The 27,504-nt window shown below is 50.4% G+C and overlaps 1 protein-coding gene across 3 annotated transcripts in view; it reads left to right on the top strand.

The window, feature by feature from the left end:
- Nucleotides 1-27,504, top strand: part of igdcc4 (immunoglobulin superfamily, DCC subclass, member 4) — a 366,490-nt gene that overhangs the window by 145,485 nt on the left and 193,501 nt on the right. The window contains exons 6-7 of one of the 3 annotated variants that reach the window (XM_072470587.1): nt 18,863-19,018; nt 21,221-21,631. The exons of 1 other annotated variant lie outside the window; for it this stretch is intronic. In XM_072470587.1, coding sequence (XP_072326688.1) covers nt 18,863-19,018; nt 21,221-21,631 — 567 coding nt within the window. The remainder of the gene's footprint in view (nt 1-18,862; nt 19,019-21,220; nt 21,632-27,504) is intronic. One more of the 3 variants, XM_072470588.1, reaches the window with a different exon arrangement.

Raw genomic sequence — 27,504 nt, 5'->3', positions numbered from 1 at the left:
GCCTTGAGCTGGTTTATATGAAACCACGCAGACTTGCCATTGTGATAGGTTATTTTGTATACTGAGGGGCTGACTTTGTCCGAAATGGAGTACGGTCCGGAAACTTTTGGGGAGTGGAATGAACTGGGGTTGTAAAGGGAAAGCATAACTTGTTGCACGACTGTAAACTCAGTGGTGTGTACTGTTTTGTCGAAACAGGACTTGCTCTGTTTCCTCCTGGTTCCAAGTCTCACTGCTGCGGCGAGTTGGGCTGCCTTTTTTATGTTCTGTACTAGTTGTGTGACTGCGTTTTCATGCGTGAGGGCTGTAACTGCGGGCCTGGCCAAATCCAGACCTAGTAAATACTCAGTGCCTTTCATGGGGCGTCCGGTAATGAGGGTGTGGGGGGTGAAAACTGTGGATGTGGATACTGTGTCTCTTAAAAACATCAAAACAAATGGGAGTACTGAATCCCAGGTGCTATTATTTTGCTGAACCATTTTCCTGAGGGTGGCTTTAAATGTCCTATTCATTCATTCTACAATACCACTTGACTGGGGGTGGTATGCGATATGGAACTTTTGTGTAATTCTGAAAATCATGAGGACGTTTTTCATTATACGTCCGGTGAAATAGGAGCCTTGGTCGGACTCTATACTGTGTGGGAGGCCCCATCTTGTAAAGATATGGTGTGTTAAGATTTTAGCCGTCGTCTTGGCCATATTAGTTCTTGACGGAAATGCTTCCACCCATTTTGTGAAGGTGTCTATGACCACCAACACATACTTGTAACCATTTCTGCACGGGGGTAGGGGTCCTATATAATCTATCTGGAGATTTGTCCAGGATCCATTAACGGGGCGGGTAAGGCTAAGTTGAGACTTTTTCGCATATCTGTCCGGATTGTTCTGGGCACAGATTAAACAATTCTCTACGTAGCGTGTGACATCGATTTTTAATACAGGCCACCAACAAAGCGGTCTGTGGTGGGCTAGGGTCGGTTCAATTCCTTGGTGTTCATGATTGTCATGGAACTGACAAATGATCTGGTTCCTGTCCTGGCTGGGAACTATATAAAGGTCATCCTTTAAATTCACACTGTCGTGTGTGGTGATTGCGTTTGTAAACTTGTCGTACGGGGCTGGGATGGTTCCCTTTAAAACTTCCCTGAGTTTCTCGTCCTCTTTCTGGGCCTTCGCTAAATCCTGAATGTTGGTCTGTGAGACCTGAACTGCGTGTACTGGGGTGCTTTCGGGGGGGGGGGGTTCAAAAAATAACAATGCCTGGAGCCTGCCTTTGCTAGGGCGTCTGCTTTAACGTTTCCAGGGGGAGAAGAACGGTGATGACTGCGAACCTTAATTATGCCGTATTTCCTATCCTTCGCTGTTTCTAAGATATGGCGGAGTAATGGGGCTGAGGGTAGGGGTTTACCGTCCGCGGAAACAAATCCTCTTGTTTCCCAGAGTGGTAGGAACTCTGTCAAACTATTACAGACATACAAGCTGTCTGAATAGATGTCTGCTGGGGTCGGGAACGAGTCTGGGTGGTCTACAATATACGCAATTGCTGCCAGCTCTGCTGCCTGCGAGCCTAAGTGTCCTGGCAACTTCAAGGAAATTTCATCTAGGGCGCGTCCCTGCGTGTCCTCTACATATATACCGCAACCGGTAATTCTCCCTCCATTTAACACTGTGGATGAGCCAGCCACATATATCTTCTGGGGTGCGTTCGTGTCTGTGGGCTGGGGTCTCTAGGGTGTACTACTTGTTTTCCTGGGGGGTGTTTTGGGAATAAATGGGCCCGTGTTGTGTTTAGTGGTGATGATCTCACATTCGTGAGGGGTGCCTGCATCCTGCAGATTATCGGCAAGTAATGTGTGGGTTTTGGTTCTCTTTACCGTGATGTCCCGTCCCTGCAAAAGAACGGTCCAATGGGCTGCACGGATTTGGCTGACTGTGCCATCTTTAAGTCGGCCGTCTAACAATAGCTGTGTTGGTGTGTGTCCTGTGAGGATGGTGATGGGGTTAAGTCCTGCAATGTAGGCGAAGTATTGCACTGCCCAAAAAACTGCGAGCAGGTGCCTTTCACAGGCAGAAAATCCTTGCTCTCCGGGGTCTAACATGCGTGAGACGTAACTGGTCGTGGTGTTCCTGGAGGAGCACGGCCGAAAGGGTTTGGTCGGTGCTTGCAACCTCTAAAGCGTACGGGGAATGTGGTTCTGGGACCTGTAGTGCGGGGGCTGTGCTGAGTGCTCTTTTTAAAGCGTCCATGGCATCTGTATGATGGGGAAGCCATTCCCAAGGTGCCTGCTTCTTGAGAAATTCGGAAAGGAGCGCTGCTTTAGTGGCGAAACCGTCAATATGGTTTTGGCAGTAACCAGCTAGTCCTAAAAATGAACGGAGGGCTGAGACATTGTGGGGAAGGGGCAATTTGACGATCGAGTCAATTCTCTTGTGCTCGATCACGCGTTTACCATGAGTGACCACTGTTCCCAAGTAAATCACTTTTTCTTTCAGAATCTGGACCTTCTTGGGGTTGACTTTACAACCAATTTCTTTTAGGAGTGCTAGGAGCTCAGCGAGAAGCAAAATGTGCTCTCCCTTTGTGTCTGTCTGTAGTAACAAGTCGTCTACATACTGGACCAGACAATCGGGTCGGGAACATTTTGCTAATCCATTTGCCAGCTGTCGGTGGAAAATGCAGGGGGAGTTGTGGAAGCCTTGTGGAAGGCACGTCCATGTGTATTGTTGCCCTTGGACTGTAAAGGCAAATTTGCACTGGCACGCTTTAGCCAATGGAATGGAGCAGAAGCCATTACTAATGTCCAAAATCGAAAACATTTTTGACTGGAGTCCCTGTTTGAGCATGGTCTCGGGACTCGTGGCTACAGTGGGGGCTGCTGCTGGGGTTACTTTGTTCAGTTCCCGGTAATCAATGGTCAGTCGCCATGATCCATCCGGTTTCCTGACGGGCCAAATCGGTGCGTTGTTTGTGGAGGCTACTGATCTGAGTACGCCTTGATCCAACAAACTCTCTATTACTTTGGAGATTTCTCCCTCTGCCTCCTGGGGAAATCCGTACTGCTTCCGGGGTTTAGGGTCGGGACCTGTAACGTTCACAAAGCCAGTCAAACTGCCACAGTCGTGCCTGTGCTGTGCAAATGCTGCTTTGTGTTCCTGCAGGACTGCCCTAACCTGTTTGTCTGCACTAATGGCTCGAGGGTCGAACCAGAAGTCTCCTACTGAGCTAATCCTATTTACGTATTCTCCTACTGTGAGCGTGGCGGGGGCTCGTGCTGCCTTCGCCATTTTCCATACACACTTGTTAACTGGATCAAAGGAGAGGTTATGGGAGCTCATGAAATCGATCCCAAGGATATGTTCTGCTGTCTGGGGCAGATCAACTAAAACTACGGGGTGCTTGGTTGCGATGTTCCCTATCTGTATTGCTATAGGGGCTGTGATGTGTCCCTGTTGTAATTGGCCTGTCAAGCCGCTGAGTGTCATGGTGTCTGTTGTGGGCCACGTGTCTCGTTGGAACATCGTGGAGGAATTGTGTGGGGTGCGGTACCCTCCTGTGTCCCAAAGAAATTCCACGGGTTGTCCCCGAACTTTGCCTGCTACTACCGGTCTACTGGACTTGTCCCAAAGGGTGTTGCAGACCCAAGTTGGGGAGCCCGAACACCGTCAGTCAGTGCCGTTCATGTCTGTACTCTCTGAACGGGCGCTAATGCTATGGATCGGCTTTGCCCTATTCTTGTTTAGGGTGCCTGTCTGTTGGTTTCTCTGCTGCTTCTGGGGCGCGTTGCACTCTCGTGCAAAGTGTCCTAGCTGTCCACAATTATAACATTCCTGAGCTTTGGGCTGGTGTTGGCTGTTCCTGCCCTCATTTACCCATGCGGGATTCTGGTGTGCCTTAACTGGGTTCACTTCTACCTGCTCTTCATCGGGGGTTATGAATGCGGTTTTGCCTGCAATTGATTGCTCCCAAGCGTGGGACAATCTCTTCAAAACCCCTTTTTCATTGTGGGCCTCATCTGAGTGGTCATAATTTGCGCAAGCTTTTCATCCTGCTTCTGTGGCGTGGGAGACTAGAATTCGGGTCCATTTGGCCATATTATCTGGGGACAAATGGACACGCGCTAACTCTCCAAAAACTGCGGTAAAGTGAATCCACAAACGTCCAGCAAACGTTGTGGACTGCTCTGTCGTCTTTTGCCGACACTTATTTAGGCCTTCTACGGGGTCTCCTCTGTTAAAGCCGATCGCATCAAGGATCGCTGTGTGCATCTCTTGGAGTGTGCCTCCTCCTACATTCTGTGGGTCGGGAAGGGTTGGTACGACTGAAGGGTCGAGGTTTAAAACTGTGAGCTTCACTTGCTCCTTTTCGTCCAGGCCATACATGGTAGCCTGTTGTCTGACTTTCGCGAAAAATTGGTGGGGGTCTGAAGTGGGAAGAAACGGTGCAATTTTTCCACACGCGCTCCGTAATTGGGTCAACGTTAACCGGGTTGTGTAAAGGAAATCTGCTTCTCCTTCTGCGACCCTGCGGTGTGTGGTCACAGGATTCATGGGGGTCTGTTCTGCCTGTTCGGTTGGGGGTTGGGGGCGCTTTCCTTTTCTGGGGTTTTTTCTGTGTACATGTCCCATGTATGCATCTATGGGCAGTCTCGTTCAATTCCTGCCAATTGGGACCGTTTTCTTGATCTAATTGGGGTCCGAATGTACTCTGAAATACATTTTGCACGGACAGCAGAGATTGCAATTCTGCAATTTGCTTCCTGCACTTTGCACGGTCTACGGAGCTCTGCCTTTGTTCCGTCGTGGAAGTATGGAGTGCTCGTAGGGCTGCTTTTAAATCGTTGCACTGTTTCTGCAGTTTCTCAACTTGCTGTTCTGTTTCTTGTCTTACCAAGACCGCACATTGCGTGTCCTGGCAGGCCTTATCGTATTGTGTCTGAAAGCTGTTCAAATGCGCAAGACAAGACTGATGTGCCCACTTGGCATCATCCACCTCTCTGTCCCTTGCTGCTGACTGCTCTTTCAGATCTCGATTCTCTTTCTCTACCTCACTCAACGTCTACCTCACTACTTCGGTCTCTCTCCTCTATCTCTCTACGGAGCGTCCTAACGATCTCCTCTGTGCCTCGCAATTGTGCCAAACAGGACACGATTGCCATCGGCTTGCGAGCTTTTCCCAAGTTCTTGTGGATCTCTGACAGGTTCTCCCACCAAGTATGTCCTAAGCTCCCGGGTCCTGTTTCCTCATTATCACAGATTTCACTCCAAAGGGGCCATCCTTTCCCTTTGAGATATTTCCTGATCTCTTCTTCCCAAACAGGACACTGTCCTACTCTACTGCTGGTCGCTGCGACCTCGAATTCCTGGGCGTTCATAAGACATTGCATTGCCTTCATTGCCATTTTCTCTACCAGGATCTCTAACAAATTTGGAACAGACTGTGATAAAGCGGTGATGTAAACACTTACGTACGGCTTACGCTAATTTCAGGCCTACAAAACTCCCGACAGTTTTTCGCAACAAAATCTCTCAGGTTTACCTTATATCCCTGTTAGTACGCATGCATTAACATACTTCCGAATCTCAGAGGCTTGATCAGTACTGTTTTGACGCTTGTGGTTTTTCTTTCTGTTCCCAATTGGATTCTCAATTCAAATTTTGGGTTCTCTCGGAGTGGTTAGGCCACTTCTAAATCGAGTTCCGGCAGATGTCGCCAGTAAATGTTACTCACTGTGATAGTGCATGAGTTGCAAAAAGTTGGTTTACAGGTGCAACAGGTGATTAAGATGGGAAATTGAATTTTGTCCTTCATTGCTGGAGGGATGGAGTTTAAGACTAGGGAGGTTATGCTGCAATTGTATAAGGTGATAGTGAGGCCACACCTGGAGTATTGTGTTCAGTTTTGGTCTCCTTACTTGAGAAAGGACGTACTGGCACTTGAGGGTGTACAGAGGAGATTCACTAGGTTAATCCCAGAGCTGACGGGGTTGGATTATGAGGAGAGGCTGAGTAGACTGTACTCGTTGGAATTTAGAAGGATGAGGGGGGTTCTTATAGAAACATATAAAATTATGAAGGGAATAGATGGGATAGATGCGGGCAGGTTGTTTCCACTGGTGGGTGAAAGCAGAACTCGGGGGCATAGCCTCAAAATAAGGCTATTTAGGACTGAGTTTAGGAGGAACTTCTTCGCCCAAAGAGTTGTGAATCTATGGAATCCCTTGCCCAGTGAAGCAGTAGAGGCTCCTTCATTAAATGTTTTTAAGATAAAGATAGATAGTTTTTTGAAGAATAAAGGGATTAAGGGTTATGGTGTTCGGGCTGGAAAGTGGAGCTGAGTCCACAAAAGATCAGCCATGATCTCATTGAATGGTGGAGCAGGCTCGAGGGGCCAGATGGCCTACTCCTGCTCCTAGTTCTTATGTTCTTATTTAATCGCTATTGCTCAAGAGTCGGCAGGTATCTTTCGACACCGCCACAAGGTTCAGAACCGAATACTGATCACTGACTCGATACACCAGTTAGGAAGTTCAAAAGCAATGCTCATTTATTTACACATAGTCAAATCTACTCATGCATAAACTCTACAAACTAAACTACCACTATTAATAAAGCCTATACTTAGCTTTGGGCGCCCACTCAGTCTGAGGAACAATGGCCGTTGCTCGGTTCTGAGGCTGCTGGGTTGAGCTGTTTACAGGGTAGCAAGTGGAAGCGTCTATCTCGTAGCGTGCGTTGACTTGGAACTTACTTGGTCTGCTGTAGCTGCTAGGCTGGTCTCTCTCTTCACTGAGAGCCAAAGCCAAAGGAGGGCGTATTCCCTTGGGGGATACCTTTTATACCCAAAAGGGCTTTGCGCACTTTTGGGTGGGCCTTGAACTGGGCTTCAACTAATTGGGTCTTTCCCAATCATCTGTATCGATTTTCCTCCAATAGAGGGGTGGTTCCATGATCGCTGGGCGTGTCCTGGTGACTGTCGGTCAGCTTTGTCTTAGCTTCTTCTGGCGCCGGGGAGTCTGTCCTAACATTGTGTACCTAAATGTTTCCCTTTTGTCCCCGGAGATGGCTCATTAGTATGTAAATCGTTTGGTAGTTTCTGTCCTGTCTGAGCGTTTAAGGTTCTAATCAACAGACAGAGCTTGCACCTGCTTGTTTCTTAGCATTGTCCAATTTTCCCTGCAGTCTTTGCAAGTGTCCATTTTGTAATCGGGACGTGGCCATCCCAGATGGCTACAGGCCTCAGCGCATTACCTGAAGGTCCTCCCGTGTACCTCTGGCCCTGATGGGCCGAGTTCACGCCGACGTGGTTCACTTCTGGTCTCAGCCGTGCGGGAATACAACATGGCTGTTTTCAACGCAGCCACAGTCGGGCGGGAGCCGTGCTGCTGTCCTGGGGGCTTCCGCAAGGGCTGGAGGGACTGGTGGCGAGGGGGTGTCCAGGGGGGCACTCTCTGGCAGGTTGAGTCTACACATGGCCGGCGCCATGTTTCACGGCGTAACCACTGCAGGTTGTCACCATGCGTATGCGCGGCCACGGACCCGGCCATTCTCCAGCTGTTTATTTTGTGAAGGCCGGGCGTTTTACATGGTGTGGTTGCTGGCCCCTCACCGGGCACAGCATCGGTGACAGGGTGCCGCTGATTTTGTTCCACGTGGAACGCCACAAATCCTCGGCACAGCCTCAGAATCGGAGAATCTGGCCCCCGATGTTCCACCCCTCCCCTCTTTATCCCCTTCCACTTTCCCAAAGCCCTCAGAGCAATAACTAAAGATTCAATCGCTAACGCAAATAGGAGGGGGATCATCGGACACCCCTGTCTTGTCCCCCTATTCAATTGAAAATCCTCAAGCTCAAGGCGTCAGTACGAGCACTAGCCGAGGGGACCCGGCACAATAAACATACCCACAAAATCAATTTTGGCCTCGACCGAACCTCTCAAGAACTTCAAAAAGGTACTTCCACTCCACCCTATCAAATGCCTTCTCAACGTCGAAAGACACAATCACTTCTGGCTCAGGCCCAACGGACAGGGCGAGAGCAACATTCACCAGCCTCCAAATATTGGCTGTCAATTGCCTGCCCATAATAAAGCCTGTTTTATCCACCGCAATCACCTCAGGTAGACATGGCTCCAGTCTTACCACCATCACCTTAGCCAGTATATTAGCATCCCCATTTAACAGTGAAATAGGCCAGTATAACCCACACTCCGTGGGGTCCTTGTTTTTCTTCTACAGAGAATGTAGCAGGCAGGGATCCCCAGGACACAGAATCATTAAACATATCTACCAGCAATGGACCGACTGGTCTACAAACTTCTTGTAAAATTCCACAGGAAACCCATCAGGCCCAGGAGCTTTGCCGGTTTCCATCCATCCAATACCTATCAAAATGTCCTCAGGACCTAACGGGGCCTCCAACTCCTCTTGCCTCTCGTCCCCACCACTGGAAAACTCCAACCCATCTAAAAATATTGACATGTCCAGCCTCCCTCACCGAGGGCTCCGGCCCATGAAGGTTCTTGTAAAAAGCCTCAATATGCAGTTAACTTTATCTGGGCTAAATAATTTCCCGGGAGGCTGCCTACCCCCTCAGCTGATGAGCTAACATCTCCCCATACTCATAAAAGACCCCCCCCCCCCCCCCCCCCACTGCCGCAACTAGCTCATCGCCTTTCCCAAGGACAACAGAACAAACTGCGTCTGTAGCTTCTTTCTGTTCGCCGGGAGCTCTAGGGTAGGGTCACATGAATACCTGCAGTCTACCTCCAAATATCATCCACCAACCTCTGCTGTTCCACCCGTACCTCCCTATCGATATGCAACATATGATATGATTTTTCCTGTAACAACTTGTTTCAATATATCCCAAAGCATGGAGGGTAAGTATTCCTGTTAAATTCGACATAATCATCAATGGCCTTAGACATGCGTGCACAGAATCCCATATCAATCAATAACCCAACATCTAACCTCCATGGTGGGCGCTGAGCAGGGCCCTACCCCAAAACCAAATCCACCAGATGCGGGGCATAATCCGAGATGACAATGGCTGAATACAATGGCTGAATATTCTGCCGCCCTCACCCTATGGAGAAGAGACTTACCCACCAGAAAAAAAAATCAATCCTGGAATAAATCTTGTGGACTAGAGAAAGGAACAAGTTTTCTTTACCCCCCCCCCCCCCCCCGCAGGTGCATAAACTGCCATGGATCTGCCCCCCGCCGCAATCCGTACCATATACACTAACAGCGTCTTCGCCACTCGCGAAGAGCCAACGGCTTTGGCCTAGAAAGAGCCAACCTCAGATCAAGATTGCAATTTAAATCACCACTATAAATCAGTTGGTGGCGAACCAAATCTGGAATGGTAGCCAACAGCTTCCTAACAAATGCTGTATTGGGGCATATACATTAACCCATGCCACAAATTTACCTGCCAAAGACCCAGTGACCATCACAAACTTGCCATATGGATTCGCCATGACCTTGTTCGCCATAAAAAAGAACCTGATTACTGATTAAAATTGCCGCCGCCGCGCGCCCCCCACCCCCTCCCCCCCCCCCACTGCCGTCAAAACCCGAATGAAAGACCTGGCTCACCCACCCCTCCCGCAGTCTAATCTAGCTCCTTACCCGCAAATGAGTCTTCTGCAAAAACACCACATCAGCCCTCGGATTCTTCAGGTGAGCGAAGATTCTCGACCTTTTTATTGTGCCTCCAAATCTCCGTACATTCCAGGTGACAAACTGAATCGGGGACCTTCCACCATCCCCCCCCCCCCCCCCCCTCAACCTGCAGTCAGCCATTTTCACCGTGGGGGGTTATCAATCGCCTGGCCAAAGGATGAAGTCCCAAGGCCCGCCCAAGATGGCCACCAAACTCACCCATGAAGTGAAACAAAAAAAACCGCAGAGTCACTATCAGAAAACTAACCCACCCCTCTCTCTCCCCTGAACCAGATGCCATACAAATGTACATGTTGGTTACATACCAAAGAACGATACCCCCTCCAAACCAACCCCAACACAACAAAAATGCTAGGCTCATTGAACCATGAAAAAATGATGATCCAACAGCGCGTAGCCCCCCCCCCCCCCCCCCACCCCCCAATCTCGCTAGCTAAAAATTAACTTATACTGAGGTCGCCCCCACCAAGAGCCGGAAAAAGTGAAAGACTTTTACACTACCCATCCGGGCTGCCAAAAGTAAAACAAAGATTCAACACCCCTATGATGATGATAAATTCTATCGGGAGTCATATATTTCCAAAAATACTACCTTAAACAATGCCCCACAGAACAGTTAATCGCCCAACATACCATTTGTACAAAACACACCCATCCCAAGAAAAAAAGTAACAGCAAATATATACAAAGTACAAAAAAACTCCAAAACCCTTCCCCTCAACAACCATTAAAGTCCCTACGGAGCCTATTTAACAAGATCCCCGTCCATGCTTTGTAACAAAGGCCTCAGTCTCCCCCGAAGTGTCAAAGTAGTAGCCCTTTGACTCGAAGGTAACGCGCAGCTTTGCTGGGTACATCACTTCAAACCGCACTCCACTCTTGTGCAATGCTGCTTTAGCCTTTTTGAAGGCTGCCCACCTCCCTGCAATCTCCGCTCCCACAGCTTGATGGATTCTAACGAGGCTTCCTTCCCATCCCAAATCATTTTCCTCCTTGGCGCCCTTCAGGATCTGTTCCACCTGGAAGCTATGAAATCTGACGATAACTGCTCTTGGTGCCTCATTCGCCCGAGACTTCTGCCGGAGTGTTCGATGGGCACTGTCCAGCTCTGGAGGGGATGCCAGTCCATCCTCCCACATCATCTTACCGAACATCTGCAAGAAATACACAGTAGGACATCCGGTTGCGGCTATGAAGAGCTAAGTCGCACGTTCGGCAGCTCCTGCTAGAAACTGACTTTTGGGCTCTTTTTAGGGCCCCCAGCGGCAATTGTTCGACGGTTCCCAGTGTGGGAAGGTGATAGTAACATTTTCCCGGCACTGTATGGATTGGACCAGGAGTGGAGCGGTGAAGTAGTTTTGGAGCAGCGACAAGTGCGAGGGAGGAAAATCAAGATGGCGGCGGGTGGGGACCAGGCAGCGTGGGCGCAGTGGTCACAGGAACAGCAGGAGTTTCTCCAGCGCTGCTTCACGGAATTGAAGGCAGAGATATTGGAGCCGATGAAGGCTTCGATAGACAAGCTGCTCGAGACCCAGAAACCCCAAGGGACGGCGATCCGGGAGGTGCGGCAAAAGGCCTCTGAGAACGAGGATGAGATCGTGGGTCTGGCAGTGAAGGTGGAGGCGCATGAGGCGATGCATAAGAAATGGCAGGAGAAGTTCGAGGACATGGAGAACCGGTCGAGGAGGAAGAACCTGCGGATTCTGGGTCTCCCGGAGGGAGTGGAGGGGTTGGATGTTGGAGCATACATGGTCACGATGCTGAACACGTTGATGGACGCGGGGGCCTTCCCTGGCCCCCCGGAGCTGGAGGGGGCCCACCGAGTCCTGGCGTGGAGGCCCAAGCCCAACGAGCCGCCGCGGGCGGTGCTGGTGCGGTTCCACCGCTTCGTGGACAGGGAGTGTGTCCTAAGGTGGCCAAAGAAGGATATACCAGGACTGGAGAGCGGAGGTGGCCAAGAAGAGTGCCGGGTACAATCGGGCTCAGGCGGCTCTGCATCGGAAGGGGGTGAAATTTGGAATGTTAGAGCCGGCCCGACTATGGGTCACTTTCAAGGACCGCCACCACTACTTTGAGATGCCGGAGGAGGTGTGGACCTTTATCCAGGCCGAAAAGTTGGACTCGGATTGAGGGTCGGTTGCGAGGGGATGTCGAGAGGAGATTGATGTGATTGTTGTGTTTTGGGGGGGGATGTTCTGTTCTGTTTGGTACTGGGGTTTTTTGGGCGCTGGGTGGGGTAGGGTGAAATGGTTCGTAGTGGGCGTTTGGTGAGAGCGTAGGCGTCGGTAGCTGGAAGAGGGGGCCCCATTGGGGGGGGGGGGGGGGGGGAGGGGGGAAGCCCGAGGTGGGGGAACTGGGATCAGGCCGCGAAAGGGAGCTGTCCCTGAGTGGGCGGGGCCGGCTTGGTGGAAAGCGCAGGATTTTTTTCCCATGCTAGGGAAGGAAGGGGGCGGGGTCAGGGGTGGTGGTGCTGGAGAGGAGCGCCCGTTGTTGGACAGAGGGTGGGGGGAGATTCTCACACTGGGGGGGTCGATGGAGTGGCGGGAGCGGCCGGGGTAAGCAGGTGTCAGCTGACTTATGGGAGTGATATGGAGGGAGTGACGCAGCTAGGGGGGGGACCTAGCTGGTGTGGCCGGGGGGGGGGGGGGGGACTGGGTTGCTGCTGCATTGGCCAAAGGGGAGCTGGAGCCTGAAGAGAGAGTCGGGACGGGGGTCTGCAGCTGGGGGGATCGGAAAGTGCGGGAGGCACGGGCACGCGGCTGACCTAGAAAGGGAGATGGCTAATCGGCAGGGGCGGTGGGGGTGGGCAGCCCCCTGATCCGGCTGATAACTTGGAATATGAGAGGCCTGAATGGGCCGGTCAAGAGGGCCCGTGTGTTCGCGCACCAGAAGGGACTGAAGGCAGATGTGGTCTTGCTCCAGGAGGCGCATTTGAGGGTGGCAGACCAGGTTAGGCTGAGAAAGGGGTGGGTAGGGCAGGTTTTCCACTCTGGGTTGGACGCAAAGAATCGAGGAGTGACTATTTTGGTGGGGAAGCGGGTGTCGTTTGAGGCGTTGAGCATCGTGGCAGACAATGGAGGTAGGTACATGATGGTGAGCGGTAATCTGCAGGGGGTGCGGGTGTGACGAATGTGATATAAAATAGTTACTTTAGAGATACTAGTTAATGTGATGTAGAAATAAGCCACTTTGATTCTGGCAGTTAGGGACAAAGGGGTTTGAGACCGCATGGAAAAAGCAGGAAGAGGTGTGTCTATGAGAGTGATGCTGCATTGATAGGGGCCAGAGAAAGGGATTGGAAGTGAGCCAATCAGAATAGATCAAACAGGTCAGGAGGGACATAGGCTGACCTATGTCCGTCGAGTATGTGAAACTTGATACCATTTGAATTGATTTTACAGAGATCCCTTTGTCTCTTTGTTCAGTCGTTTTTCTGGAGCTTAAGAGGCTGGATGTCTCTTATGTTTCTGTAAGATGAATTAAGCTTGCAAGCTAAATAAATAACTTCTTTTTACGTGCGAATCCATCTCAACTTTTATTGAGGCCAGACTGACAGAGAAAGAAATTTGGGGATCAACAGGTGGTCTTGGTGAATGTGTATGCCCCGAATTGGGACGATGCTGGATTTATGCGGCGCATGTTGGGCCGGATTCCGGACCTGGAGGCAGGAAGCTTGATAATGGGGGGGGGGCTTTAATACGGTATTGGATCCAGCATTAGACCGCTCTAGGTCCAGGATGGGTGAGACGCCGGCGGCGGCCAAGGTGTTGAGGGGGTTTATGGACCAGATGGGAGGAGTGGACCCATGGAGGTTTGTTAGGCCGGGGGCCAGGGAATTCTCTATCTTTTCCCACGTCCATGAAGCCTACTCCCGGATTGACTTCTTCGTTTTGACCAGGGCGCTGATCCCGAGGGTGGAGGACACGGAGTATTCGGCCATAGCCATCTCAGACCATGCCCCGAGCTCGAGCTAGGGGAGGAGAGGGACCAGCGCCCGCTGTGGCGCCCGGAGGTGGGTTTGCTAGTGGATGAGGTGGTGAGCGGGCGGTTCCGGGGGTGCATTGAAAGATACCTAGAGGTGAACGATAATGGGGAGGCGCAGGTAGGGGTGGTCTGGGAGGTGCTGAAGGCGGTGATTAGGGGAAAGCTAATCTCCACTAGGGCCCACAAGGAGGAGAAGGAGAGGAGAGAGAGGGAGAGATTGGTGGGGGAGATTTTAACGGTAGATAGGAGGTATGCAGAGGTCCCCGAGGAGAGACTACTCAAGGAGCGATGAAGCCTCCAGGCCGAGTTCGACCTGTTGACTACCAAGAAGGCAGAGGTGCAGTGGAGGAAGGCGCAAGGGGCGGTGTATGAATATGGGGAGAAGGCTAGCCGGATGCTGGCACACCAGCTTTGGAAGCGGGGGGCGGCGAGGGAGATTGGGGGAGTTAGGGATAAAGGGGGGAACACGGTGTGGAGTGCGGTGGGAATAAATGGGGTATTTAGAGACTTCTATGAGGGGCTGTATAGGTCTGAGCCCCCGACGGAGGAGCGGGGGGGGATGCGTCGTTTTCTGGACCGGCTGAGGTTCCTGAGAGCAGAGGAGGGGCAGGTGGCGGGGCTTGGGGCACCGGTAGGGCTAGAGGAGCTGACTAAGGGGCTGGGGAGTGTGAAGGCGGGGAAGGCACCGGGGCCAGATGGGTTCTCGGTAGAATTTTACAGGAAGTATATGGACCTGTTGGACCCACTACTAGTGAGAACTTTCAATGAGGCGTGGAAGGGGGGGTCCTACCCCCAATGATGTCCAGGGCACTGATCTCGTTGATCTTGAAGCGGGACAAGGACCCTTTACAGTGTGGGTCGTATAGGCCAATCTTGCTCCTCAACGTGGATGCGAAGCTGTTAGCGAAGGTGTTGGCTACCAGAATTGAGGACTGTGTTCCGGGGGTGATCCACGAGGACCAGGCGGGTTTCGTGAAGGGAAGGCAGCTAAATACCAATGTGCGGAGGCTCCTAAATGTAATCATGATGCCAGGAGATAGTGGTGGCTCTGGATGTGGAGAAGGCCTTCGATAGGGTGGAGTGGGGGTACCTGTGGGAAGTGTTGAGGTTCGGGGAGGGGTTTGTTAGTTGGGTTAGGTTACTGTACGAAGCCCCGGTGGCGAGTGTGGCCACAAATCAGAGGAGGTTGGAATACTTTTGCTGTACCGGGGGCGAGGCAGGTGTGCTCCCTATCCCCCCTGCTATTTGCGTTGGCAATTGAACCTTTGGCGATGGCTTTGAGGGAGTCCAGGAACTGGAGGGGGCTGGTGTGGGGGGGAGGAACACCGGGTATCACTGTATGCAGACAACCTGTTACTGTATGTGGCGGACCTGGTGGGGGGGATGCCGGAGGTGATGCGGATCCTCAGGGAGTTTGGAGACTTTTCCGGGTATAAGCTCAACATGGGGAAGAGTGAGCTATTCGTGATAGACCCAGGGGACATGGGAAGGGGGATGGACGAGCTTCCACTGGAGAGGGCGGAAAGGAGTTTTCGATATCAAGGGATCCAGGTGGCCAGGAGCTGGGGGGCCCTACACAAGCTCAACTTGACAAGGCTGGTGGAGCAGATGGAGGAGGAGTTTAATAGGTGGGATACGCTGCCACTCTCCCTGGCGGGTAGGGTACAGTCGGTGAAGATGACGGTGCTCCCGAGGTTCCTTTTTATATTCCAGTGCCTCCCTATCCTGATTCCTAAGGCCTTTTTTAAGCGGGTCAGCAGGAGCATCATGGGGATTGTATGGGCGAAAAAGACCCCGAGGGTGAGAAGGGTGTTTCTGGAATGGAGCAGGGACAGAGGAGGGCTAGCGTTGCCAAATCTGTGTGGATACTACTGGGCTGCCAATGTGGTGATGATACTTTCGGGGCAGTGCAGACGCTACAGAGGGGAGGCAGAAGCTTCTGTGTGGTCCCCGATCCGAGAGAACCATCGGTTTGTCCCGGGGAGAATGGATGGGGGGATCATGAGCTGGCACAGGGCAGGTATTAGAAGGATGGGGAACCTGTTTATAGATGGGACGTTTGCGAGCCTTGGGGCGTTGGAGGAAAAATTTGGGCTCTCCCCTGGGAATGCCTTCAGGTACATACAGGTAAGGGCGTTTGTAAGACGGCAGGTGAGGGAATTTCCGCTGCTGCCGGCACGTAGGATCCAGGATAGGGTGCTCTCGGGAATGTGGGTTGGAGATGGCAAGGTCTCGCCGATCTACCAGGAGATGCAGGAGGAGGAGGAGGCCTCGGTGGAGGAGCTGAAAGGTAAATGGGAGGAGGAGCTGGGGGAGGAGATAGACGAGGGTACGTGGGCGGATGCCCTGGGTAGGGTAAATTCTTCCTCCTCTTGCGCCAGGCTTAGCCTGATACAATTTAAGGTTCTGCACAGGGCGCACATGACTGGGGCAAGGCTGAGTCGTTTTTTTGGAGTGGAGGACAAGTGTGTGAGGTGTTCGGGGAGCCCAGCAAATCATGCCCGTATGTTTTGGGCGTGCCCAGCGCTGGATGGGTACTGGAGGGGCGTTGCGAGGACGGTGTCTAAGGTGGTAAACACCCGGGTTAAGCCGAGTTGGGGGCTCGCACTATTTAGGGTATCGGACGAGCCGGGAGTGCAGAAGGCGAAAGGGGCCGGTATTCTGGCCTTTGCGTCCCTGCTAGCCCGGCGGAGGATTCTGCTACAGTGGAAGGATGGGAGGCCCCCCAAGCGTGGAAGCCTGGATCAGCGACATGGATCAGCGTTCATTAAATTGGAGAGGGTAAAATTTGCCTTAAGAGGATCTGTGCAAGGGTTCTTCAGGCGGTGGCAACCGTTCCTAGACTTTCTAGCGGAGCATTAGGAGGTGGTCAGCAGCAGCAGCAACCCGGGGACGGGCGGGGGGTACTTTGTGTTTACTACTGTGTTTAGTATCGCTTATTGGGGGGCTTGTATATTGGGGGAATACTTGACTTAGCTATAAGATGTTTATTTATGTGTTCTTTGTTTTTTCTTATTTCTGTAAGGGGCGGGGGGGGGATTTGTTGAAAATATGTAAGAATTTGAATTAAAATATTTTTTTAAAAAAGAAATACCCGCCACACACTGGCAACGACTTGAGTTTTTTTTCTCGTCGACTGATTCTGTAGGTCGTCCACCTTCACTCTCACTCTTATTTTTCTCTGCCACCAACGATATCTCTGCTTCCGGCGAGGCAATTTCCTCGCTGTGCCTTGACAGAACCGTGTTCACCCCCTTCAACACTTCACCGTGCTCCTTCACAGCTTCCAAAGCTCTCTCCAACTTTTCTTGGAGAGGGCCCAGCGCCTCCTCAATCGATGTATGGAGGGTTTCAAACATCAGTCTCCATTTCCTCTTGAAATGCGTGTCAAATTCAGTAGCCAGTACCCCAGTTAGCATGTCTGCCGTAACCGGGACGGCCGCAACCACTGGACCTGCTGCCGCCATCTTCCTTGCTGAGACGCCACGCGAAAGCTCCAAATCAGTTGAAGAATTTCTGCCCGCAGACGTCTTAGTTCCAGTCTTTTTTGGTATTTTTCAACAAAAGGCTCCTTTTACTTTGATATGGGTAGAATGTGCCTGGGGAAGGCCTTGGGGAGTTGAAATGCTTTGCAGCCTGCAGAGATAAGTTGTTTCTTAGCTTGGGGAGATGAGGTCATTGATGATGGAGCCAAGGAAGGCAGACATTTTGAAAGCATTAGAGAAGGAGTTGGTGGAGAAACTTTGGAGAGAGGAGTTGCCTTCGATCTGCCTCTTGCTGAGTCCACAATTCTCCCACAGTAAGATAGATTGTGATCTGTATGTTTATTTTCATGTTGTTTAATGGGAAATTGGGTAGTAGTGCCTGAGATGTAAATTGTAAGCTGTTTTTTTGGGTGTGAAGTTTTTTTAAAAAAAAATATTGTAGCTATAATAAAGTTTTGTTTTTAAAATAACCAAGCCCTATTTCTTCGTGCAATCATTCCTGGAGTGAATCATTTTTTCCGCAGTCTTTCATATGACCTAAAATATTGGGGTTTTGGTCCAGTATCCTAGCCACTATTGGGGTCTGGTTTGGAATTGGAATAATCTCGTGGCAGATTTGTGTTTTGCCTTAACACTGTGCTGGGACATTCCTCAAGACACTCGTCCAGGGAGAAACATCTTATTATATCAAAGTTATTCAATACATTTATTTATTTTATTTAATTAAAGGCCAGTTTCAAAGCCTTTGGTCAATCAAATGTCAAGACATTGAAGGTTAACCTGACAGTGCAAAAAAAAAAACTAAGCCACTTCCTGACCTGCAAAATTATGCATAAATAACAAATGACTTTTGGACTCATGTGCTCACAATAATAAATGGCACAAGAACAGATTGCACAGGCAACATGGACACAAATGCAGCTTTGATGTAGAGGAAATAATCGCCCCTTTGCAATTGGCGTGAGTTAAGCTATCTTCTGTGAGTAGACCGGAATAAGTAGAAGTAATTTCCATTTGGATATCTTGAGATTGCAGGCAAGCCAATGGAAATTTGTACTTCTTGGGCTTGGTATCTTTTTAAATGTTTCCAATATGAAGCTTGTATCTTCAAGATTAAATCATGTGCTGCATTGGAGAATCATGGTAATGTTGCAATAGTTTTCACTAATGCTTTTTATTGCCTGTATAATAGTTACTGCAGTCCAAAAGTAATCAACTTTATAAAGTATAATGTCATTTTCTGATATGATGAGGCAGTGTATAAAGATCACCATAAATGAATTTTCGGGCTTTAGCTTTTTCTTCTTTCAGTGGGTATTGTGAAAAACGTTCCTTCAGAGTCACAGAATAGATACTGAACAGAAAGAGGCCCCGTGACTCATTGTGTCTGCACCTGCTCTCATTTTGAGCAATTTATGCTATAGTCTTGCATCATTCATGTTGTCCTTACGATTACCAACCATGAACAAGGGTTTCTCTGGGTCAGCTGGTACTTTTTGTTGGTTTTTTCAATTGAAAATAGCAGAACTGTAAATAAAAGCTGGGTTTAATGCCTCTGTCAGCCTGGCATGAGTCTCAGACATTTGAAGTTGGGGACAGTAAGTTACTCATATTGTCTGTTGGTGGAGATTATTCTAACCAAAACTATTGAATCAGCTGCTCCTTTTTATGTAATTGACCTATTTTTCACTTTTTTATGTGTAGATGGCAAACCCATTGCTACAGGTGCCATTGTAATTGGAAGGGCAAACCTTATGATTGTTCATACACAACTATATCACTCTGGTGTATATGTCTGCCGTGCCAATAAACCCCGGACCCGACAGTTTGTCACTGCTGCTGCCGAGTTGCGAGTGCTAGGTGTGTTTCCATTTACATTTGCCAGCTAGAGTATTTTGTATCATGTACAATTTCAGTTGTATGAACTGCAGAAGCAATGTTAGCCCATAGTGAAATCCATGTCAGCTGATGAACATCAAATGTCATAGAATCCCTACAGTACAGAAGGAGACCATTTGGCTCATCGGGTCTGCACCAATCCTCTGAGACAGCACTCTGCCTACACCCACTCCCTGTCCTATCACCGTAACCCCATCTAACCTGCACATTTTTGGACACTTAAGGGGCAATTTTAGTATGGCCGATCCACCTAACGTGCGCATCTATGGACTGTGGGAGGAAACCGGAGCACCCGGAGGAAACCCACATTGATACTGGGAGAAAGTGCAAACTCCACACAGTCACCCAAGGCTGGAATCAAACTTGTGTCCCTGTTGCTGTGAGGCAACTGTGCGTACCACTGTGCCACCCCATAATATACATATTTTATAGATTTAAATTCAATTTATATATTTAAATTCAATTTGTGTTTAAGAATTAAACAGTTTGCAATAATGTTACGGAAAAATTCAATTGCATTTTTAAAATAAGGTATATATCACTTAACTTTCTCCTTTTCTACAATGATTTTTTTTTAAAAATAGAAATTTAGAGTCTCCAATTTTTTCCCCCAATTAATGGGGCAATTTAACGTGGCTAATTTACCTACTCTGCACATCTTTGGGTTTGTGGGGGTGAGACCCATGTAGACATGGAGAGAATGTGCTAACTCCATGCAGACAGTGACCCGGGACTGGGATCGAACCCATGTCCTCGGTGCCATGAGGCAGCAGTGCTGACCACTGTGCCGCCCACTTTTTCAATGATTAAACATAACAATGAAGGTTTGAATTAGCTCTTCATAATTGTTTGGGCTTTAGAAACTTTATAAAAGTTTCTTTCATTGGATTCCTTCGCTGATTTAGAATGATACATTGTCTGACATTTGGAATAAATGGGTCTTTTTCTAGGCAGTGACTAGTGGGGTGCCATAGCAAACTGTTAGGACCCCAACTGTTCACATTATCTATTAATGATTTGGGCAAGGGAACTAAATGTATTATCTCTAAATTTGCAGGTGATATAAAGTTGGGTGGGAGGGTGAGCCGTGAGGAGGATGCAGAGATGCTTCAGCGGGATTTGGACAGGCTGAATGAGTGGGCATATGCATGGCAGGTGCAGTATAATGTGGATAAATGTGAGGTTATCTGCTTCGGTAGCAAAAATAGGAAGGCAAATTATTATTTGAATAGGTGTAAATAGAGAGAGGTGGATACTCAGCATAACCTTGGTGTCCTCGTGCATCTGTCGCTGAAAGTAAGCACACAGGTACAGCAGGCAGTAAAGAAGCAAATGGTATGTTGGCCTTCATAGCAAGAGGATTTGAGTGTAGGAATAGAGACGTTTTACTCAATTACATAGGGCATTGGTGAGACCACATCTGGAGTATTGTGTGCAGTTTTGGTGTTCTTATCTGAGGAACAATGTTCTTGCTATGGAGGGAGTGCAGCAAAGGTTTACCAGGCTGATTCCTGAGATGGCAGGACTGTCATATGAGGAGAGACTAAGTCAGTTAGGATTATATTCATTGGAGTTTAGAAGAGTGAGAGGGGATCTTATAGAAACTCACAAAGTTCTAACAGGATTAGACAGGGTAGATTCAGAAAAAATGTTCCCGATGATGGGGGAGTCCGTAGGTAGGGGTCATAGTTTGAGGATAAGGGATAAACCTTTTAGGACTGAGGTGAGGAGAAATTTCTTCAGACAGAGAATGGTAAATGTGGGGAATTCACTACCACAGAAAGTAGTTGAGGCCAAAACGTTGTGTAATTTCAAGAAGGAATTAGATATAGCTCTTGGGGTTAAAGGGATCAAGGGATATGAAATGAAATGAAAATCGCTTATTGTCACAAGTAGGCTTCAAATGAAGTTACTGTGAAAAGACCCTAGTCACCACATTCTGGCGCCTGTTCGGGGAGGCTGGTACGGGAATTGAACCATGCTGCTGGCCTGCCTTGGTCTGCTTTCAAAGCCAGCGAATTAGCCCTTGGGGGGGTGGGGGGGATGCTCATAATGAATGGCGGAGCAGGCTCGAATGGCCTCCTCCTGCTTCTATTTTCTATGTTGCTATTTCAAGCTCAAATATTTGAAAGAAGTTCCTGAGATTATTTTTTTCTTTTCCAGCCCCACCAATGATTACACAATTCCCTGAGACAATCTCTCGGATTCGAGCAAGCACTGCCAGATTTGCCTGTAAAGCTGACGGTGAACCTACCCCTAGAATTCGGTGGCTGAAAAATGGAGAGGATATCATGTCCAATGGCCGGGTGAAGATCCAGAACAGTGGGAGTTTAGTGATTAATCAGATTGGACTGGAAGATGCTGCTTACTACCAGTGCATTGCAGAGAATAGACTTGGAATGGCGTGCACTACAGCCAAACTTGCTGTGACAATTCGAGAAGGTTTGCCCAGCGCTCCCAAAAGCGTATCTGCTACACCGCTAACAAGTACTGCAGTATTGGTATCCTGGGAGCGCCCAGAACACAACAGCGAGCAAATTATTGGATTCTCCCTCCACTATCAAAAGGCAGTGGGTAAGAATTCAAAATTTGTAGATCGCATAGTTTCATCTAGCTGATCAAACACTAGGTGTTGTTAATGTCTCCATGTATTCAGTTAGCTCGGTAGTTGAATTGTTTCAATTGCCAGTTTGTGGTTCTGTTTATGCTGATGGGAAATGATTGGGTCCCAAAAGGAAATAAATCAAAAATGTTAAAATTTAGGGTGGACAATTCAAAATATTATGTCCAAATAAACACTCAGCTTTGTATAACTAACTATATCGGCACTGTGGTTAGCACTGCTGCCTCACAGATCTAGGGACCGGAGTTCGATTCTGACCTTGGGTGACTGTCTGTGGACTTTGCACCTTCTCCCCGTGTCTGCTTGGGTTTCCTCTGGTTTCCTCCCACAGTCCAGGTTAGGTGGATTGGCCATCCTAATTTGCCCCATAGTGTCCAAAGTTTAGGTAGGGTTATGGGAATAGGGCAGGGGATTGGGCCTAGGTACGGTGCTCTTTCAGAAGGTCGGTGCAGACTCGATGGGTCAAATGGTCTCCTTCTGCACTGTAGGGATTCCATGATTTACTACACTCCCACAATTTACCTGTCAAACAATGGAAGTGATAGAAGAGAAATGTAATTACTGCAATATGCATATTTGGATTTTGTTTATTGACACTTGTACCAAGGTACAGTGAAAAGTATTTTTCTGCGAGCAGCTCAACAGATCGTTAAGTACATGAAAATAAAAGGAAGTAAAAGAAAATACATAATAGGGCAACACAAGGTCCACAATGTAACTACATAGCATTGGTTAAAGCACACGGGTGTAGTGTTAATCAGGTCAGTCCATAAGAGGGTCGTTTAGGAGTCTGGTAACAGCAGGGAAGAAGCTGTTTTTGAGTCTGTTCGTGGGTGTTCTCCGACTTCTGAATCTCTTGCCCGATGGAAGAAGTTGGAAGAGTGAGTAAGCCGTGAGGGAGGGGTCTTTGATTATGCTACCCGCTTTCTCCAGGCATATATGAACATATGAATTTTAAACTCAGCTCCACATTCCTGCCAACCGTTGCTAACCCTTCACCCCCTTGCTTATCAAGAATCTATCTACCTCTGCCGAAAAAATAGTCAAAAACGTCAATATGCCTCCATTGTCTTTTGAGGCAGAGCGGTTCAAAGACTCCTGATACCCTGAGAGAAACTCCAGTGGATATAAGCCTAGCCTGTCCAGCCTTTCCTCATAAGGCAACCTGCCGGACTTCCGGGTGCGGCTATGCAGAGCTAGGTCGCATATTCGGTAGCTCCCGCTTGGAACGGACTTTTGGGTTCTTTTACAGGGCCCCCACGGCATTTGTTTGACATTTCCCGGTGTGGGAAGAAGACTGCAGCATTCCCCTGACAGTGTCCCCCAGGAATGTTATGTCTTTTGGTTACCAGACCCGGCAGAAACAGTAAAGGATTTGGCTTGAGCTGCAGGAATAGACAAAAGCCTCTTCCAGCATGCAGGCGGGGGAAGGGCAAGCTTAAAGCTGCAATCTGACTTGAGGGCCTCTATCAAAGGTGAATTCTAGCAGCAGAGGGAACAACTGTGAAAAAATCTACCAAGGCCATTGAAGAAGCGGGAACGAGGCTTCCGGTGGCGGCCATGGAGGAGTTGGTCGCGCATTCGGCAGCTCCCGTCTGGAACCGACTCTCCGATCTTTTTCAGGAGTTTCCATAGACTTTTTGGGGCAGACTGGTGAAGCGAACACTGCCAAAAGGATTCCCTCTCGACTTCCGGTTGCGGCTATGCGGAGCTAAGCCGCACGATTCGGCAGCTCCCGCTACCACGGACTTTCGGGCTCGTTAGAGGAGCCCTAACGGAACTTTTTTTTTTTTTTTTTTTGACGCAACCCGTGGGAAAGGGAAGAGAGAGGTCCCCCTCCAACTTCTATGAAACGGACCAGAAGTGTAACGGTCAAAGGAGCGGCACTGGAGCAACGGGAGAAGCGAGGGAAAGAGAACAAAATGGCAGCGGCCAGGGACAAAGGGGAGCTGCAGGAGTTCATCAAGCGCTGCTTCGAGGAGATGCGCAAGGAGATGTTGGCGCCTATGCTTTCGGCAATTGAAGGACTCGGGATCACCCAGAAGGCCCACGAAGCTAAGATCCAGGAGGTACAGAAAAGAGTCAGTCAGAACGAGGACGAGCTCATGGGCCTGGCGGTGAGAGTGGAGCAGAACGAGGCGCTACACAAGAGGTGGGCGGGAAGACTCGAAGACCTGGACAACAGGTCGAGGAGAAAGAATCTGCGAATCCTGGGTCTCCCTGAGGGAGTGGAGGGGGCTGATGCCGGGGTATACGCGAGCACGATGCTCGAGGCGATGATGGGCACGAAGGCCCCTTCGAGGCCGCTGGAGTTGGACGGGGCTCTTCGGGTGCTGGCGAAGAAGCCCCAGGCAAATGAGCCGCCAAGGGCGATGGTGGTGAGGTTCCACCGGTTCACGGACAGAGAGTGGGTCCTGAGATGGGCCAAGAAGGAGCGGAGCAGTAAGTGGGACAATGCAGAGATCCGAATATACCCGGACTGGAGCACAGAGGTTGCAAAGCAGAGAGCGGGTTTCAACCGGGCCAAAGCGGCGTTGTACCGGAAAGATGTGAAATTCGGAATGCTGCAGCCAGCGCGACTGTGGGTCACATACAAGGGCCAACACTATTACTTCGAAACGCCTGAAGAGGCGTGGACCTTTGTACAAGCCGAAAAGTTGGACTCTAACTGAGGGTTTGTGAGGGTGGGGGGGATGTTTGGGGTTTGATGTGTGATGGTTGTTGTATATAGGGGGTCAATCACGTGCAGGAAATGTTACATGGGCTGAGGGAGAGAGACAAGGCCGCGACAGGAGCTGCGCCAGAGGGGGCGGAGCGGGCTTTGGAATGCGCGGGGTGTTTTCCTGCGCGCGGGAAGAAAGGCGGGAAGGGGAACGAAGGAATGCTTATGGATTGGGAGACTCCCACACGGGGAGGTCAATGGGACGGCGGGGGAAGCCGGGGTCTGCAGGCGTCAGCTGACTTACGGGAGTGACATGGGGGGAGCAAAAAAGCTAGACGGGTCTAGCGGAGGGGAGGGGGGGGAAGGGGGGAGAAAAAGGGTTGCTGCTGCACTGGCCGAAAGGGAATGGGACACAGAAGAGGTGGTCGGGACGGGGGTCCCCATTCTGGGGGACTGGAGGGTGAGGGAGGCGTGGACACGGGACTGGCCCAGAAAAGGAGATGACTGGGGGGGGGGGGGGGGGGGGGGGGGGTTGGTTGAGAGCCCCTCCAATCCGGCTGATAACGTGGAATGTGAGGGGCCTGAATGGGCCGGTGAAGAGGGCTCGAGTGTTCGCACACTTAAACGGACTGAAGGTGGACGTGGCCATGCTCCAAGAGACACCTGAAGGTGGCGGACCAGGTCAGGCTAAGAAAGGGATGGGTAGGACAGGTATTCCACTCGGGACTGGACGCTAAGAATAGAGGGGTGGCAATATTGGTGGGAAAGCGGGTGTCATTTGAGGCCAAGACTATTGTAGCGGACAATGGAGGGCGATATGTAATGGTGAGCGGTAGGCTGCAAGGGGCGTGGGTGGTGTTGGTAAACGTATACGCCCCGAACTGGGATGATGCAGGATTCATGAAGCGCATGTTGGGGCGCATTCCGGACCTGGAGATAGGAGGCCTGATAATGGGAGGGGACTTCAATACAGTGTTGGATCCAGCACTGGACCGCTCCAAATCAAGGACTGGAAAGAGGCCGGCGGAGGCCAAGGTACTTAGGGGGTTTATGGATCAGATGGGGGAGTGGACCCATGGCAGTTTGCAAGGCCGCAGGCCAGGGAATTTTCTTTCTTCTCCCATGTACACAAAGCCTACTCCCGGATAGATTTCTTTGTTCTGGGTAGGGCGCTCATCCCAAGGGTGGAGGGGACGGAGTATTCGGCCATAGCCATTTCGGACCATGCCCCACACTGGGTGGAACTGGAGCTGGGAGAGGAGAGGTCCCAACGCCCGTTGTGGAGGCTGGATGTGGGACTGCTGGCGGACGAGGTGGTATGTGGGAAGGTGAGGGGGTGTATCGAAAGGTACTTGGAGGCCAACGACAACGGAGAGGTGCGGGTGGGGGTGGTATGGGAGGCGTTGAAGGCGGTGATCAGGGGAGAGCTAATCTCCATTAGGGCTCATAGGGTGAAGACAGAGGGTATGGAAAGGGAGAGGTTAGTGGGGGAGATTTTGAGAGTGGACAGGAGATACGCAGAGGCACCGGAGGAAAGATTACTTGGGGAAAGACGATGGAGTTTGACCTGTTGACCACAGGGAAGGCGGAGGCACAGTGGAGGAAAGCGCAGGGGGCGACCTACGAGTATGGGGAAAGGCTAGTCGGATGCTGGCACACCAGCTCCGTAAGAGGATGGCAGCGAGGGAAGCTGTACAGATGCCAGCCCCCAGCGGGGGAAGAGGGGATGGGATGATTCCTAGATCAGCTGAGATTCCCGAGGGTGGAGGACCAAGAGGTGGCTGGTTTGGGGGCACCAATTGGGTTGGAGGAGCTGAGCAAGGGTTTGGGGAGCATGCAGGCAGGGAAGGCCCCGGGACCGGACGGATTCCCGGTGGAGTTCTACAGGAAGTACGCAGACCTGTTGGCCCCTCTACTGGTGAGGACCTTTAATGAGGCAAGAGAGGAGGGGACCCTGCCCCCGACAATGTCGGAAGCGACAATTTATTTGATCCTAAAGCGGGACAAGGACCCACTGCAATGTGGATTGTACAGGCCGATCTCGCTCCTCAATGTGGATGCAAAGTTGCTGGCAAAAGTGATGGCCATGAGGATCGAGGACTGTGTCCCGGGGGTAATCCACGAGGACCAGACGGGATTTGTAAAGGGCAGGCAACTAAACACCAATGTGCGGCGGCTCTTAAACGTGATAATGATGCCATCGGAGGAGGGAGAGGCGGAGATAGTGGCAGCTATGGACGCGGAGAAGGCCTTTGACCGAGTAGTGTGGGAGTACCTCTGGGAGGTGCTGCGTAGGTTTGGGTTCGGGGTAGGGTTTATCAATTGGGTTAAGCTCCTTTACAGAGCCCCGATGGCGAGTGTAGTGACGAACCGGCGGAGGTCGGAGTACTTTCGACTGTACCGAGGGACGAGGCAGGGGTGCCCCCGTCCCCCCTGTTGTTCGCATTGGCAATCGAACCATTGGCCATGTCATTGAGGGAGTCTAATAAATGGAAGGGTGTGGTCCGAGGGGGAGAAGAGCATCGGGTGTCGTTATATGCAGATGACCTGTTGCTGTACGTGGCGGATCCAATGGAGGGGATGGTGGAGGTCATGCAGACTCTAAGGGAGTTTGGGGAGTTTTCGGGCTACAAGCTCAATGTAGGGAAGAGTGAGCTCTTTGTATTACAGGCGGGGGACCAAGAAAGAGGGATAGGAGACCTACCGCTGAGGAGGGCGGAGGGGAGCTTTCGGTATCTGGGGATCCAGATAGCCAGGAGTTGGGGGGCCCTACATAAACTGAATCTGACGAGGTTGGTGGAGCAAATGGAGGAGGATTTCAAAAGATGGGACATGTTACCGCTCTCACTGGCGGGTTGAGTGCAGGCGGTCAAAATGGTGGTCCTTCCGAGGTTTCTGTTTGTGTTTCAGTGCCTTCCCATCGTGATCACCAAGGCCTTTTTTAAGAGAGTAGGCAGGAGTATTATGGGGTTTATGTGGGCGAATAAGACCCCGAGAGTAAGGAGAAGGTTCCTGGAACGCAGTAGGGACCGAGGAGGGTTGGCGCTGCCAAACCTGTGGAGCTACTACTGGGCAGCAAATGTGGCGATGATCCGCAAGTGGGTTATGGAGGGAGAGGGGGCAGCATGGACGAGGATGGAGATGGCGTCCTGTAAAGGAACG

The sequence above is a fragment of the Scyliorhinus torazame genome, chromosome 12 (assembly GCF_047496885.1).
Source record: "Scyliorhinus torazame isolate Kashiwa2021f chromosome 12, sScyTor2.1, whole genome shotgun sequence".
Taxonomy (NCBI): domain Eukaryota; kingdom Metazoa; phylum Chordata; class Chondrichthyes; order Carcharhiniformes; family Scyliorhinidae; genus Scyliorhinus; species Scyliorhinus torazame.
Note: the sequence above shows the minus strand (reverse complement) of the source record. Positions and strands in the feature narration are given on the sequence as shown.